Raw genomic sequence first — 15,777 nt, 5'->3', positions numbered from 1 at the left:
AGCTCCAGCAGCACTCACAGCCCATCAGTTTGACCACAGGGGTCTCCTTGGGGTCGTGAATGTGAGCACTATGAGTGAACCCACAGTGCTCCGATCTGGAGCTGATTTACACCTTGCAGCTGAGCCCTATGAGCCGCCCTTGGGATCACCGCTCACTCACATCCACAAACTCGGTGGTGAGTTTGAAGGCGGACGTCTCGAAGCCGAGGTTCCTGGGGGAGCTGGAAAGGATGAACCCGAAGTCGATGTGGATGATGTGTCCGTCTGCATCCAGCAGGATGTTCCCATTGTGCCTGAACAGGAGGGGAAAGGTTCAGTGAAACTCTCCACGGTCAAAGCGGGACACTACGCTGACGCATCCGCTCCCAAACCTGTGATCCCAGCAGAACATGGATACGGCACCGACAGCGCTGTGACCCCTTACGGTGGGCTTCAGCCATCCACAGAGGTCCCCTTCCAACCCTGCAGTGGGACCCACCTGTCCTTGACCTGCAGCAGGTAACACACCAGGCAATACCCAGCACAGCTCTGCACGAAGTTCCTCTGAGCCGTCAGGAAGGACTCGGTGTTGTAACTGCCGTGTTCCTGCAGGAAATAATCCAGCAGGGACAGCAGGGATTGCTTCTTGATTTGGTGGATGGAAACGGCGTTCACCACCGGCTCAATCATGCCGCTGTCGGCGGAGATGACGAGGATTTTGTATGGCTTGATCCAGAGCGGGACGCGCTCCTGTTCCCAGATGGACTGTAGGGAAAGAGGGGAAACCTCAGCACTGCAGCTGGGGGGCAGGAAGGGACCCCAACAGCCCCATCCCTCCTCACCTGCAGCTGCTTGAGGACCTGGAAGGCGAGCAGCTCCTGCCGCAGGTCGTCCCCACACTTAACAATGACGGAGAGGAGGCGCCAGGAGGGGAGGTGTCCATATGGGGAGCCTTCCCTGATCCGCCTGCGGGAGAACCACCAAGTGAAAGTGGGGAGAGGGCAGGGAGGCAGTTCTGGTTGGGGTTGTGGGGGATAAGGAGAGCCTCCACCCCACTGAGACTGCAGCAAAATGAGCTCTGTGGCCAGCCCCGATGCACACTGAGCCTCAGGGTGAGCTCCCCTATGCTGCAGGGCATCATGGAGAGGAGTGGAAAGGAAGGAGCTCCTGGAGCCCCTCCAGAAAAACCCCCCATCTGTGCAGAAGGGACTGGACACACAATTCTGAAGCCAGGAACACAAAGGATCTATTCTGCGGCTGGGCCAAACCACCCTGACACAGCAGGAGCCTATAAATACCTGCAAAGTCCCTCCGAGCTCTGCCCAGGGCAGCAAATCAGAGGGATTTTCTCCCTCCTCCTTTTCTCCTCCTCCCACGCAGCAGGTCTCCAGTTGGCGGCAGTTACGGGCCCGGCAGAGCTCAGAGGACCAATCTCACATCACCCCCTCCCTTCCCCACACTGAGCCCCCCTGCCCTACCTGACTTTCTCCTGCCACGGCTCCTTGAGGGCGACAGCAGATGGATCCTCAGGGTCCCTCTTGAAGGACGTGGGGGTGTGAGCCAGCTGCTCCGACAGTCGCCGCCTGCAGGACACAGCAGGGTGGGGGTCAGCAGCACAGCACCATCACTGTGACCCCCACAGCCCCTCAGGTTCAAAGGGCTTTGGAAGGGTCCCACGGGGCTCAGCCCCACCACCTCCGCAAGGACACAATGCAGGGACCTCACCTGATGTCCCCGGCAGCGATGAACACCGGCTCGCGGCTCTCCTGGCTGGTGATGCTGTCCACAGAGAACTGGGAGATGTTGTCGCAGCTGTTGGTGTGGATCTCCGGCAGCTGGAAGGGGAAGGGGCTGCTGTTACCAACACAGGTCACTGCGTGACCTCAGGACAGCAACCCACAGAGCGCTTTGGGGTGGAAGGGGCCCTTAAAAGCCATCTGGTCCCAACCCCTCACGATGATCAGGGACAAGGTCCCTTTAAACCGAACCATTTCTATGGTTCTGAGGCTGATCTCCAGAGACTCTTCCAACCCAACCATCCCGTGGTTCTGTGGATGAGCGTTAAGGTCACAGAACCACATAATGGTTTGGGTTGAAGGGGCCCTAAAAGGGCGTTTCATCCAAACCCTCTGTATGAAAGGGGACACCCACAGCTCCATCAGAGCTCACAGCCCACCAGCCTGACCATAGAGGTGTGCAGGGATGGGGCAGCACCACCTCCCAGGGCAATCTGTGCTATTGCCCTCAAGTCCTTTCAGCAGCACTGCACTCCATTCTTCCATCCTCAACCTGCAGCGACAGCAGAGGCTGCAGTGACCCCCACCCTGCATTGGCTTTGCTGACCCTCAGAAGGTTCTGCTGGCTGCACTGCGGGGTCTCTCTGTATGGCAGCACAGCCTCACCTCCACCTGCAGCTCCACGATGTCATCCACAGACCAGGCCTCGTCGTCGTTGTCGTAGTTGGGGACGGTGGTGAAGCTGCCTGTCCTCTGCTCAGCTGTGATCCCACACTCGGGGAGGTTCTCAGCCGACCGCGTGCTCCGGATTCGGTTCTCAGGGATCCTCGCTGGGACATTCGCTGTGTCGAAATTGTCACATTCAAGCACTTCCACGTAGATTAAATAGGGAGCCTGGAGGAAGCAAAGTGATGTTATGGGGCTGTTTGAGCGCAGAGCTGCTCTCTGGCCTCATGGGGTGAATGCTGAGCAGAGGGGGATGCTCAGAGAGGACCAAACCTTCTACACCCCAAAGCTCACCTTGTCCTTGGAGTTGAGCACCACCGCCTGCGTGTGAGGCACCCTGACCACGTGGTGGTCGAAGCCGGCCGTGGGCAGCCATGCGCGCGCAGGCAGTTTGTGGTTGAGCAGCGACAGCTCCGAGATGAGCCGCTGTGTTTTCTGCTCTTTGGTGGGCAGCGTGGCCAGGCGCTTCCCAATGGCCATCAGGGATTTGATGAACTCCCGCTCGGGTGCCAGCCTGACGGGCTGCAGGGGAAAGGAGGGCACAGAGTGAGGAGGGCTGCGGGTTGGGCATGCTGCTCATTTAGCTCCAGAGGGAACACAGCTCTCCCCATCCCACCCTGCGCTCCGATACGGGATGATCCAACGCCTCTCCCTCCCATCACAGACCCAGAGATCCCCTCCTGGAGCCCCATCAATCCCCACATCCACCCCACAGCTCCGGGATCCCACACAGCACAGCTCTGAGCCCCCTCTGTATCCTAATCATCAGGCACAGATCGAAGTGCAGCTTTGTGGCCCTCATAACCCGCAGGTGAAGGGCAGCCTTCGAAAGACAAAGTTCCCAATCAATCAGCACAAGGAGTGATTAATGGCTGATTTTTCGCCACGAGAAATGCAGGACTGAACTCACACACAACGTGCTCACTGCACAACCATGCAGGAAATGCACATGCAACAAGCAGCGGTGCATGAGAGAAGGCAGCAAAACAAAAACTGGCCGAGAGCAAAGGAAAGAAATGGTGGAAGAGGAGCAGCACTGCTCGTTCCCTTTGGGAGGGGGCAATGGGAATGCAGTGTAGTCCTCATCTAAACCCCCCCCAGCCAGGGCTCAGCCCCACTGCTGCCCAAGGCACTTCTGCAGCCTTTGGGGCCATTCTGCTCTGTTGGATCCCATTTCTTCCCAGAGCAGAATGATGTCCTGGAGATGCTCTGCTCCTTCCAGCACCGCTTCCCTTCCTCTCCCACCGCTCTGCTATGGAATGTCTACAATCCAGGCTGCACAGCTGTGGGACTGGATGTGTGCCCACCCCGTGGGTCACTGTGGAGGCTACTTGGGACCAGGCAGCACTCCCAGCTGCCATTGTGCAAAGTCCAACCCAGTCCAGGCTGGGATCAATCCATGCAGCTCCAGCAGAGGCCCATCTTCCCCATCACTTTCAGCCCTGCTCCCCCCAGACCCCACAGCTCCTTCCCCTGATGCCAGCAGCACTGCACTGCTCCTCAACCCATCCTCTGCCATTCATGTTCTGGATGGAAACATTCAGCTCTCAGCTCCTCTGACCACAAACACGTGGCCAAGGACAGCCCTCCCCAGCCCATCTGCTCCAAGCACATCCCCCAGCTCAGCACTGCTTGGCATTATTGGGATTGAGATGAGGTTCTTCCCTCAGTCCTCCAAATCCAGGTGCCAACCCGAGATGTTGTATTCTGTGAGCCCACCCCCCCTTTGAGCCAACAAGGTGTGGGTCCCCCGTCCTTCCCCATTGGTAAATTTGGAATAAATGCTTGCAAAGAGCCCAGGTGGCTGCACTTCTGCTTCAGATAAAGGAGCAGGGCTTGCACAGCCTGGAAGGAAAGCTCTCCTGGCTGAGGGTGCTCCTGCTATTGGCTATGGCTGCCTGGGGCTGCAGGGCTGGCACCATCCTGAGCCCTGAAAAGCAAAGGGAGGGCAGATACAGCAGCATCAGCCAACCCCCCACTTCCCTCCCAGCCTCTAGCGTGGACTCCTCACCTCCTGCTGTGCCTCCAAACACCGAGATGGAGGAGATCCCATAGGATCACTGAGGTTGGAAAAGACCACTAAGATCATCATGGCCAACCATCAGCCTACCCCCACCACTGTGCCCACTTATAGGGTCACTGAGGTTGGAAAAGATCCCTCAGGTCACCACATCCAACCCCAACCCATCCTCCCCATGCCCACTATCCACGTCCCTAAAAAGGACCACGCAGTCTTTAGGGTTGGAAAAGACCTCTGAGATCACCCAGTGCCACCCCATCCATCCCGCTCTGCCCAATTGCAACACCACTGAAGTTGGAAAAGATCATTCCAGATCCCAACTCATCTCCCCAGCCCCCCTCACCATGTCCCCAAGTGCTACATCTCTGCCATTCTGCATTAGTGACCCCACCGCCTTCCCCTTCCAATGTACCAAGAAATACTTCCTAATATCCAACCTGAAAACAAAACCCCAAAGAGGAGAGCCCACATCTGAGCAGGGTTGGTGGGGGTGGCACAGCACTGTGCCATGGGTGCACTGCTGCAGGTTTGTTTCCTGCTCTCAGCAAAGGATTCTTGAGCTCCAGAGGAATATGAGGAGGGGATGGGTGCCCATGTGAGGTGCTGGGGATACCCCAGTCCCATCCTCCCCCTCCAGTTCCTACCCTGAGGGCTGTGGATGTATGAGGCATCGCTTGCTGCTGCCCAGGGCAATGGGTTTGAGCATGGACTACATATTGGGATCCCACTGTAAATCCCAACCAGGGAACACGGAGAGGAGGAAGAGGAGGATGGAACAAATGAGAAAGATGCGATTGGCTCCAAACTGAAAGAAGGCTCACAGCAAAAGGAGGCTCTGCTGGGGGGTGCTGGGTTGGATTGACAGCCCAAAGTGCAACGCAAGGAGGGGGGGAAATGATCCGTGGAAGAAGCAAATGAAACCCCAGCTAGCAGAGGATTTTTGTTTCAAATAAGGACAAATTCAAGGAAAACAGCATTTCCTCTTTTGTCTGCTAACACTGTGACACAAAGGGCAGCGCGTGGCAGGGCAGGACTCACAGCTCAGTGGGAGGGGATGCCCCCTCCATCGTGCCCACTTTGGTTTGGTGATGAGCAGCCAGGTCCAACCCCCAGCTGTGGGTTTGTTTGATCCCCAAATGGGGCAGAAAGCCTTTGGTGTGATGTCGGGGTCAGCAGTTACGTGGGGGTCGGTGCTGTGCGGCCGCAGTGGGGTTTGGAGGTGGGGGAGGCAGAGGAAATGCTGCTGTAGGACGGAGGGCCCAGGAGCAGAACAAAACCACTTACGGAACAGAATGAGTTATCAAGGCTTTCCGTGCTCGAGGAGAGCTCCTGGGAAATGGATGGAAGGGGTTTTGGTGGCCATTTTTGGGTGGTGGCAGCGCGGTCAGAGAGAGGAAGGAGGGGGGGGGAGGAGGAGAAAAAGCAGTAGTTTAGCTCCAGGTTCATCGCCATCACTTTGCATTTCTTGTTTCACTTTGCCCCCCATTGCAACACTGCTGCCTTCCATGCCGGGCTCCAAACCCAAGGGCTGGCATCCATAAAAACCAATACAAACCAACACGGTTTCCCCTTCCTCGTCCTTTCAAGCTCTCTTCCACCCTCTGCTCCCCCCACTCTGCCCCACTGCAGAGCCCCACATCCATTGATTTCATCCAAAAAGAGGTGATGACGGCACTCTGTCCCCCCCAGGTCCACTCTCAGTGATTGGTTTTAATGTTCTCCTCCCAAAAAGAAACAATCAGAGTTTCTGAGTGCATTAATTACAGGGATATGCTAATTCCATCAGGCCTAATCTCACCGTAAGCAATAACAGTGTTGAAACTAATAGCTTCCTTGTGACTGCATAACAACCCCACAGTGGCGCAGGGCTCACAGAGGGGAAAAGAACTGTCAGAATCTGTTGGCAAATGGAGCACTGAAAACACAACCTGCATGGCGGGGACTCTGATAGGGCTTGGAGGCATTGAGGTGGAAGCTGTTGGCTTCTGGCATGACTCTGGGACATGGAGCACATGGAGTGTTAGAAAACAGGGCTCAGACAGTAACATCTCCACTTCCACCAACCCCCTGCAAAGGACCTTCATAGTGATGGGAAAGCAAAGGATGAACCATCCTGGTTGCCATGGATGTGTCTTAAAATTGAAAGTGAAAGGAAGTTCATGAGAGTCCAACCTCCCACCACGCTGTGTGTGCTTCGGGTTTTTACCTCCATGACAAACAAGCAGGACAGCCAAGGTTGGATCACAGACCCTACATGGGGCCAACATCCCAAAGCCAAAGGGATTGTGCAGAAAAGGTGATGGAGGAAAGAAGCCAAGGCCTGAGCTCTGACCCACCCATGGGACTGGCAATAACACTCGTAGCAGTGCAATGTTAACCCAATGTTCCTATCCCTGGAAGGAAGCAGTGGGGAAATAAATGAGCTCAGCTGGGAAAGGAGTTCTACGGGAGAGGGCACATCCAGCAGCACTGCCCAAGGTGCAGCTCCAGGGGTAAAAGGCCAAAGTCCACCCCCAGAGTGGTGCAGACGAGGCCAGGGAGGCGTTCAAAGGGGGCAGGGAGGAGCAAATGGAGAGCTCAGCCTCCGAGCAATGCAGCTTTCCCATTCAGAGCTGATGGGCGAATCAGAGCAGAAATGCCGACGCAGACAGCTTTGCTGCTTTGCATGGGAACCCCCGGCTGCTCGCAGCGCTGCTGATGTGGCTGTTAAAAACACAAACAGAAATGAACAGCCCCACAAACCCACGCTGAGCCCCAGCGCCGTGTGAAAGCTCTGCTCCTCCTCCGGCACAGCGACCTGCAGCAGCCCCAGCCCAGCTCCTCCTCCCGCATCCAACCCAGATTCTTAACCGGTTATTCAATTAGCAGCTTCCTAATGAACGTTTCCCCCCCCCCCTCCCCATTTGCTTGCCTCGTGGAACCGGCTCAGCCAAGCTCAGTTCACACGGCCGTGCCCAACCTTCAGGCACTGCAGCTCTGGGGTGTGGGAGCTCAGCCCCATATTGGGCTGCATCCACCCCAATGCTGCATCCCCAGGAGCTCTGGATGCAGCATCCTGCCCCATTTTCTACCATCCAGCTCTTAACAGCACTTCTCTCTCTGTTCATTAACTCAGCTCAGGTTACTGCAACTGATCTCCCTTTGGCTCTCAGGTTCCCAGGTGGAAAAATAAGCAATGAAGTGTTTGGACACTGCACTCAGACACAGGGTTTGGTGGTCCTGTGCAGGGCCAGGGTGGGTTCAGTGATCCCTGTGGGTCCCTTCCAATTGGGGATGTCCTGTGTGGTCCCCACTGATGGACTCTGCTTCCTCTACCTTTGTGTTCATTGAAAAGTAGCCAACGAATAGAAATCTGCAGCATCAGAACCTGAGAACTGGTTCCATCCATGCTGTGGATGGGAGCTGGTGGGGACTGAGAACCCACAGCACAAACGTGTCACAAAACCCTCTCCTTGCTGCTGTGCTTATGCAGTGTGAAGTGAACACAGAGGGAACTGTTTGTTAGGAACAAATTGCTGCAGCTGTGAGCAGCCATGGGGAAAGGAAGAGTTCATCCCAGAGGCAGCACCACGGAGCCACACAGACCCAGAGGTGTGAAATGGGAGACAGAAGAGGTGGAATATTGATGGGAGATGAGGGACTGCATGCACAGTCACAGAAGGGTCTGAAGGTTTCAAGTGAGGCTGAGGTGCTGTGGTTCATTTGAATCAGAGAAGAGGTTGAAGGGAGGCCTTGTGGTGGTGTATAGCCAACCCGTGGCATCCCTACAGCCAACCCGTGGCATCCCTACAATCAACCTGTGGCACCCTACAGCCAACCCATGGCACACTACAGCCAACCTGTAGCATCCTACAGCCAACCTGTGGCATCCTACAGCCAACCCGTGGCACCCTACAGCCAACCCGTGGCACCCTACAGCCAACCCGTGGCACCCTACAGCCAACCCGTGGCACCCTACAGCCAACCCGTGGCACCCTACAGCCAACCCATGGCATCCCTACAGCCCACTCCATTGCAGAACCTCTTCCCTGATCCTTCCCCTCCTCCTGGGTCACTTCCCTTTGTGTCCTTCTTTCTCCCAGTTGGGCTGAATCTGGATGTTCTTAAAGATCCTTCAGCTCTAAAATCTCAAGTCTGAGAGAAGATGGGGAACAACAAGGTGCTGCTCCTGCAGTGACCCTACCTGCTGTTGCTCTGGACTGAGTGAAACCACCTTGCAGATAGATGGGAGTAACCCCAAATCTGCTGGAATTCACACCGAGGATCAACCCTAATAAGATACACACACAGATAGCAGCCCCAGCAGCAGGTTGACCTGTTGGGATGGCAGCACACAAAGCAGCACCACAAAGTCAGTCAGGGATATTCAGAGAGAGCAGGGAAGCTCTGACAGCACCTTGACCATCCCCACTGCTGCACAGCATTTAAACAGCCTGCACGGCCCTGAGATAGAAACATGCTTCAAACAAACATTGCCAAGAGAAACTATTCTCAGTGCTGCCTTCATCTATAATTTACGTAAAGCTTCGGTTCCCATTACTCAGACAGCTGCAGTCAGTGTGAGCACGGGACCTCGGCATATCCTGCTTTCTACAGCCACTTCTTTACAACCATGAGGGGGAAAGATGAGGATGATTAATTTGCCCACCCAGCCCCAAACGCCTCGTGCCCCAGAGCTGGGGGTTCCATCCTGGGGTCAATCAGCACTTCCAGCCCTGCTGAAAGAAGCTTTGCTGCCCTGGAACCTTCAGATCCATTTGCAAACACATCGACCCCAAGTTTCAGGCAGGCAAAGAGAGCATGTGGCCCCTACAGTGACTGACAACAGGGGGAATCTCAGGCGAGGCAGAGTAGCCAAGAAATCTTCCACTGTTGCAAAATCACCATGAGATCCCCCTGTCCAGATGGGGAGTGAGGCTGCCAGCATAGGAAGGGGCAGCCTGGGATGGGGTCTGTGTGCCACAGGGATGGGGAAAGGTCACGTGAGCCCCACCAGCCTGTTCTGAACAGGGCAACCACCACGGCCCGTCCATCAGCAAAGAGCTCACAGCTGCCCATAGCCTGTCCAGCATTGCCAAACCCCACCAGGCTGCAACAAGGAGGACATCGGATTTCCAACAGCAATCAGATCGTGAAACAGAGACATCAACTTGGCTATCACATGGAGTGGGAGCTCAGCAGCGTAGGAAGCAGCTCACTCCTCCTCATCCAGCTCTCTGCCTTATCTGAGAAGCCATCACACATCCTCCCTTCCCGTCACACCAGGAAAATTCCCCCTTTGGAGCCTCTGCTTCCTCGAGTGAAGGCAGAGGAGCAGCACTCCCACACCCACAAAGTGCCTTCGGATACAGCAGTGTCTCCTCCAACCCGGCTTCCCATGGAAATGAAATTGAAGAGGAACTCTGCCTGCACATCCCGCCCTGATGGAGCCCACGGGGAGCTCAGCAGGGCAGGGAAGAGTAGGGCTGGGAAGGTGAAGCATTTGGGGCTGAGGGGCTGCAGGGACCCCAAACTGACCCAGGTGGGCACCCTGCTGTCACTAGAGCCAGACTCTCCTTCACATAAATATTAACAGAGGAATCACAACTCCATTGCAGCAAGCAGGACCAAAGTCCTGCAGCAGAGGAGCTGTGGGATGAGGACCAATAGCACAAGCACGTCCCTGTGGGGGAGCCTGGGAGAGGATGAGATCTGGGGAGCCCCAACATTACCTCCTCCTCGCTCTCCACTTTGGGATTGCTGGCTGTGCGCTTCAGATTGCTGCTCAGGCTGATGGTCACCGTGGCATCCGACTTGGACCTCTGGTGAGTCCTTTTGGAAGGGGACAGCCCCATGTCGGGCGCCGGGCTCAGCGAAGGCAGCTCCCTCTTCTTGTGAGCTGGTTTCAACTCATCCGAGAGGATGAGCTTCCGCAGCTTGGTCCCACGGGAGTGCCTCTGGGTGGAGATGTGCATGTCGGAGGAGTAGGCGCCCAGCAGCAGCGCGCACTGCAGGGAGAAGTTGATGCTCTGCCTGCAGCGGTGCACGATGTAGGGCTTGATGGCATCCCCCACGTCCTCGTCCATGTGAATGTACATATTGAGCAGCTGCGGCAGGTAGAAGTCCACGTCCTCGTTCCTAAAGCAGAACAACCTATTCCCAATGTAAGCCTGCACGCCGGGTTCCTTTGAATTGTACAGGTATGAAATGGCCATGGAGATATCAAAGAGTTTGGATTCAAAGAGCCGGAGGAGCCAGGACTGCTTTGCTGAGTTGTTCTTCTGCCGCTTCCGGGCCGTTTTCACTGTGTTGGCTGCAGTTTCATCCTCCTCCTCCTGGATCCTGGAGGCCGTGCTGGGCAGATCATCCAAGCAGCGGATCTCACAGCCCTCCACCACCTCCCCGTTGGCCAAATCCCCAGCAGCCCGTAGGTTGCGCTCGGCCTCGCTGCCATCACCCGCGTTGGTCGAGCTGTCCGAGGAGACGCTGTGCATCAGCTTGACCTTCTCCAGCACCTCCTCACAGGCCTTCTTGGCCACCTCGGGGTCAATGACTGCCAGCTCCCCGACACCCTCGGTGATGACACTGAGGGCCGGCCCATTGCCCTGCAGCACACAGCTGGGCTCCGCGCCGCTCCCTCGCGTTGGGTCTGTGATGGAGTCTCCCATAGCAGTGGTGGGCCTGCACCTTTCAGAGCTGGAAAAAATAAGAGAGCAAAAGAAAACATGTGGTTAGGGATGCAGTATGAGATTGAGCTCCCAGGGTGAATGTGGGAAAGCAGGAATCCTGCCCAGGGTGTGCGCAGAGCTGAGAGGAGCATTGGGGCAAACCGGTGCCTCTGTCAGGGCAGGACGTGCCCATGGAGGTGGTCAGTGGGGTTCTGAAGCCTGGAGAGAGCTCTGAGCATCTCTGAGCCACGACACCAAATCTCTGTTACCATGACAATAAAAAAAACCCAAGCAAGCCAAAAAGAGAAAGAGAGAGGGAAAGGAAGAACCAGGTTGCTCAACAGGCAGCGGTGAGGGAATCCTGCAGTGCTGGAGGTTGCCCCACTCCTCCTGCTCCACTGCTGCCTTTCAGTTTCCAGCAGGATCAACACCAAAGGGAAGAGCTCCCAAGTGCCCCAACCTGCACTGCCAGAGCAGCAACGAAGGGTTTTATTGCTGCAAGGTCCCTGCTCTCAAAGTCCAGGCACTAATGCCTAGATGACACATCCTCACCAATGATTAGCGCTTAATGATGGTTTAAAAGCGAGATAAACGAAGGACTGAGAGCACTTCCTGGTTTCCCATCTTGATAAGAAGAGCAGCGGGGCATCCCTGAGGATAACCAGCCAGAATGATGGCACTGCCAAGAGAAGTAAGAATTGCTAACACTGCAATAACATCCCCACAGCCCGCAGGCTGCAGGAGGGCACGGTGCCTCCCAGCAGCACAGAGCACTGCGAGCAGATGGATGATGGTTCCATCCTGCTTTCCACACTGAGAGCAGTGGGGAGAATGCTGGTCTTTGGAGCAGTTGTGCCATGAATTATTCGCTGCCTCTGTGCGACCCTCAGCACTGATCCTGCCCCAGAAATTGCACCAGGAGGTTCTTGCAACGAGGTAATTCCCTGCTAATGGAATGACCTTGTGTTATCTGATTATTTCTGCAGGCGATTACAGCTGAGCAGCATCAGCCCTTGAGGAGGAGAGCTTGGACGCCAGCACAGGGACGCACTGCAGGGACCCAGCAGTGATCCGGCACAGTGTGGCTGTTCCCAAGGGCTCTGTCCCAGCCCAATTCCCTCTGCTGTCCCATTGGCTCCTTCACCCCAAGGAAGTGGGAGAATCCTCCCCTTGGTTCCCCTCCTGCAGCATGTTGCTGTTTCCCATGTGATCACCCAATGTCTGAACTGGGAACACTGGCGATGCTTCACACTGTGGGCTCACAGGGCACCAGGATGATGGGTCAGGGTTATGGTTATGGTAATGACAGCACAGCACCGGCCCCACCAACAGACCGGCACCTACCAGCTCAGCTCCTGGCAAGGAAACCTGCTCTGAACATCAAAGTGCAAAGCTCCGTTCTGGTCTGTGTGCCAGCTTCCTCCTCTTGTCCCCAAAGCACAGCAGCCAGGGTGAAGGAACCCGACCAAAGTTCAGCAGTCGGAATCAATATGAATGGCATCTTTCACAGCAGCACGACGCGACATTTTCCTCTGGGCCTGCCATTCCCTTCGGTCTAAATCCCGCATGCTTCAAATAGTTGTGGTCATTAGATCCTAAAGACCCGGCAAGCACAAGGAAGTTGTTTTTCCTTCTTAGGGAGGCCGTGAAAACCCAAACAACCTAATTTTTAAACACAGCTCAGGTAAAAAGGAGAACCTATAGCACAGTGCAGGCAGGGTTTGAGAAACCTCCTTGGAGAAGGATGGAGTGGGGAAGGAAAGAGACACAGGAGAGCTGTGCTCTTGGGGTGACCAAATCCAATCCCTCCTTGGGGCCAGAGCTCAGCACAGCAGTCTCTGTGCTCCCAGCTGGGCTCCTGCCCCACAGAGAGGGACCAGGGGCACATGGGCAGCCAACATCCCAACACATGGAGCGAAACTATCAGCGCTGGCACTGTTCGCACAGTCAGGCAGCTCCATCGTGCAGGAGTCTCCATGCTGCTCCTGTGCACTGTTTGTGCAGCACATGCTGCAGTGCCGGGCATTCAACCTACCCAGTGCACATGGAGAAGGCATGCGCATGATTAAAAGCACTGAAGCTTCCCAACACCACTTCTCTCCACCATTTCCAGGTGACCACATTTCAGGACACAGTCACTACAAGCAGAGCCCCAGTTCCCAAATCCTTTTACCACGTCAACCAAGGAACACAAGGCTTGCTCCCGCGCCGCGCACGCAGCCTTGCACCCAAGGAGACACAGCCGGGCAGAGATTTGCAACTGCTGAGTGGGTTAAACTTGGATTAAAGAACTGCACACAAGCAACAAATCCACCCCCAGGGCTGCAGGGTTACCTTAGTGCTTTGCTATCAGTGCTCTGTGCTTTGGGTTTGCTCCTTGCCCCCCCCCACCAAGCTGCGCCATCCCAGCTCCACCATGGACACGTGTCCCAAAATCCCCACGGAGGGAATTCACCTCTCTGCATTTTTCTGGGGCTCACGTCACCATTTGCTCAACGTGTTCCAATGTGCTGCACATCCCTCCCTGATCTCCCCCATATCCCTCCCTGATCTCCCCCCCCCCGTTCCAAATGGGACTCACCAGGGAGGAAAAGCCCCATCGGCTCCGCACAACAAAGCGACGCAGCTTGGAGAACAGGCTGAGCCCAGTTCTGTGGCTCATCCTCCACCCACAGCCGCAGCAGGCCAAGTTTCCCTCTGGTGGAACTGTGCTGAAGTCAGTGATTAAATACAAAATAAAAGGAAGCTCCTATGAGCACCGAAGCAGCCGAGGCAGCGGTGTCAGCGCAGAGATTTGAGCACAGCTCCTTCGAGAAGCCACAAAAGCAAAGGGAGCTCCTCTGGAACAGAGCTGTGCCTGCACAGGAAAGCCAAGTCTCTCTCCTGCCTGACTTGAATAAGAAATATTGGCCCTGGCAGAGCACCAGGAGCGCGGGATGAAGTCTCACCGAGACATCTGGTCTCTATTATGCCGCGTTACTTTTTGTTTTGCTCAGAGCTGATGGCCCTCTGCATCTTGCTGTGCTTTGGGGAGGGTTTGGACAGAGGCACAGAGCAGCTCTGCGCTCCCTGCAGTGCCAGCAAGCTGTAGGGCTGGGGAAACTGAGGCACGAGGTGCTGGGATCTGCTCAGCTCACAGCTGCACCAAAGCAACAGCAAACTGATCCCTCTGGGGGAGACTGCTTCCTCTTTCAGGCCTGAAATCCCCTTCCCAGAGCCCCAGCACCGGTGTGGACACACAGCCAACCGCTCCTCACATGCAGCTGAAGCAGATTCAGCCCTCACACAGCACACGTGGCTCACCCTGCATTAAAAATAACAGCCTGGCCCTGAGGAACAGCCCCATAAGCACGGCCACTATGGGAGCCCCCTCCTCCCCGTGGCTGCAGCTGTGTTGGGCCTGAGCATTAACCACAGAACTGCAGGGGTGGGAAGGGACCCGCGGGGGATCCTCACATCCAACCCCACTGCCAACACAATTGTTTGTATGGAGAGATAGGATGGGTTGGAAAGGGACCTTAAAGATCACAGAAGAGTGGCATCACAATATGGTTGAGTTGGAAGGGTCCTTAAAAATCACAGTATGGTTGGGTTGGAAGGGTCCTTAAAGATCACAAAACAGTGGGATCACAGTATGGTTGGGTTGGAAGGGTCCTTAAAGATCACAGAACCATGGAATCACAGCGTAGTTGGGTCGGAAGGGACCCTAAAGACAAGAGAATGATAGAACAGTTGGGTTGGAAGATCCCTTACAGCCCCTCAGCCCCAATCCCTGTCCTGGCTGCCTCCCCCAGCTCAGGCTGGGTGGCCTTAAGCACCGCAGACACCTCATAATCTCCTCCCTGGTTCTCTTCAGCTTCTGCCCACAGCTTCATCCCACTGGGACGAACAGCAGTGGCCCCAGTGGACAGCACAGCACAGATGGGAGCAACCAGCATGAAATCTACGTGCTTGTAGGGACGCAGGGAGCCCAAGGCCACCATCCCAACCACATCCCAACAAGGAGAATGGGAAACACCACTCCTGGCACACGCACATCCATACACACACACACATATACACACATATGGATACTGACAGCCTCTCTGAGCAGCTCCGTAGCCCTCTGCATGAGAAGTAATGGGGATTCCCATTCCTGGGCTGAGTCTGGGAAGCCTTAAAGGTCACATTAGTGTGGGATGGCAGCACAGATGGGTCGGAATGGTCCTTAAAGATCACAGAACCGGGAGAACGCAGCACGGCTGGGCCGGAAGGGCCCTTAAAGAGCCCAGAAAAGCCCTTAAAGAGCCCAGCAAGGACCTTAAGGAGCCCAGCAGGGACCTTAAGGAGCCCAGCAGGGCCCTTAAGGAGCTCAGCAGGGCCCTTCACGTCCCAGGCTCCCCATTCCCACCCCATTATAACCCCGACCCCCATCTCGGTTCCCACCTGCAGCGCTGCGGACCGGCAGGCCGGCGGTGCGGAGCTCCGGGGCGGCCTCGCGGTGCTCCCGGGGCGGCTCATCCTGAGCCGAACGCTGTCGGTGTTCCGGGTAAAGGGACCCACGGAGCCTCTCGGGTCGGGGAAGCGACGCTGGGCCCGGCGGAAGGCGGAAGGCGGCGGAGCGGCAGCGGAGGGCAGGCCCCGGCGGCCCGGGCTGCCCGCGGCGCCGCCTGACGGGACGGGACGGGGC

At 56.1% G+C, this 15,777-nt stretch overlaps 1 protein-coding gene across 3 annotated transcripts in view; it reads right to left on the bottom strand.

Annotated features, from left to right (window-relative positions):
• PI4KB (phosphatidylinositol 4-kinase beta) overlaps window positions 1-15,777 on the bottom strand; it is a 17,888-nt gene extending 2,111 nt beyond the window's left edge. Inside the window, exons 1-10 of one of the 3 annotated variants that reach the window (XM_015884682.3) lie at window positions 15,534-15,777; window positions 10,173-11,136; window positions 5,746-5,790; window positions 2,736-2,963; window positions 2,382-2,609; window positions 1,705-1,814; window positions 1,458-1,562; window positions 822-945; window positions 479-744; window positions 161-293 (exon numbers count right to left, since the gene is read on the bottom strand). In XM_015884682.3, coding sequence (XP_015740168.2) covers window positions 161-293; window positions 479-744; window positions 822-945; window positions 1,458-1,562; window positions 1,705-1,814; window positions 2,382-2,609; window positions 2,736-2,963; window positions 5,746-5,790; window positions 10,173-11,108 — 2,175 coding nt within the window. In that variant the 5' untranslated portion in view covers window positions 11,109-11,136; window positions 15,534-15,777. Of the gene's footprint in view, window positions 1-160; window positions 294-478; window positions 745-821; window positions 946-1,457; window positions 1,563-1,704; window positions 1,815-2,381; window positions 2,610-2,735; window positions 2,964-5,745; window positions 5,791-10,172; window positions 11,137-13,689; window positions 13,814-15,533 lie in introns of those variants that run through there. The other 2 variants (XM_032449180.2, XM_015884683.3) reach the window with 2 other exon arrangements.

Source organism: Coturnix japonica, chromosome 27 (genome assembly GCF_054131305.1).
Source record: "Coturnix japonica strain WE chromosome 27, WE-NBRP24, whole genome shotgun sequence".
Lineage (NCBI taxonomy): Eukaryota > Metazoa > Chordata > Aves > Galliformes > Phasianidae > Coturnix > Coturnix japonica.
Note: the sequence above shows the minus strand (reverse complement) of the source record. Positions and strands in the feature narration are given on the sequence as shown.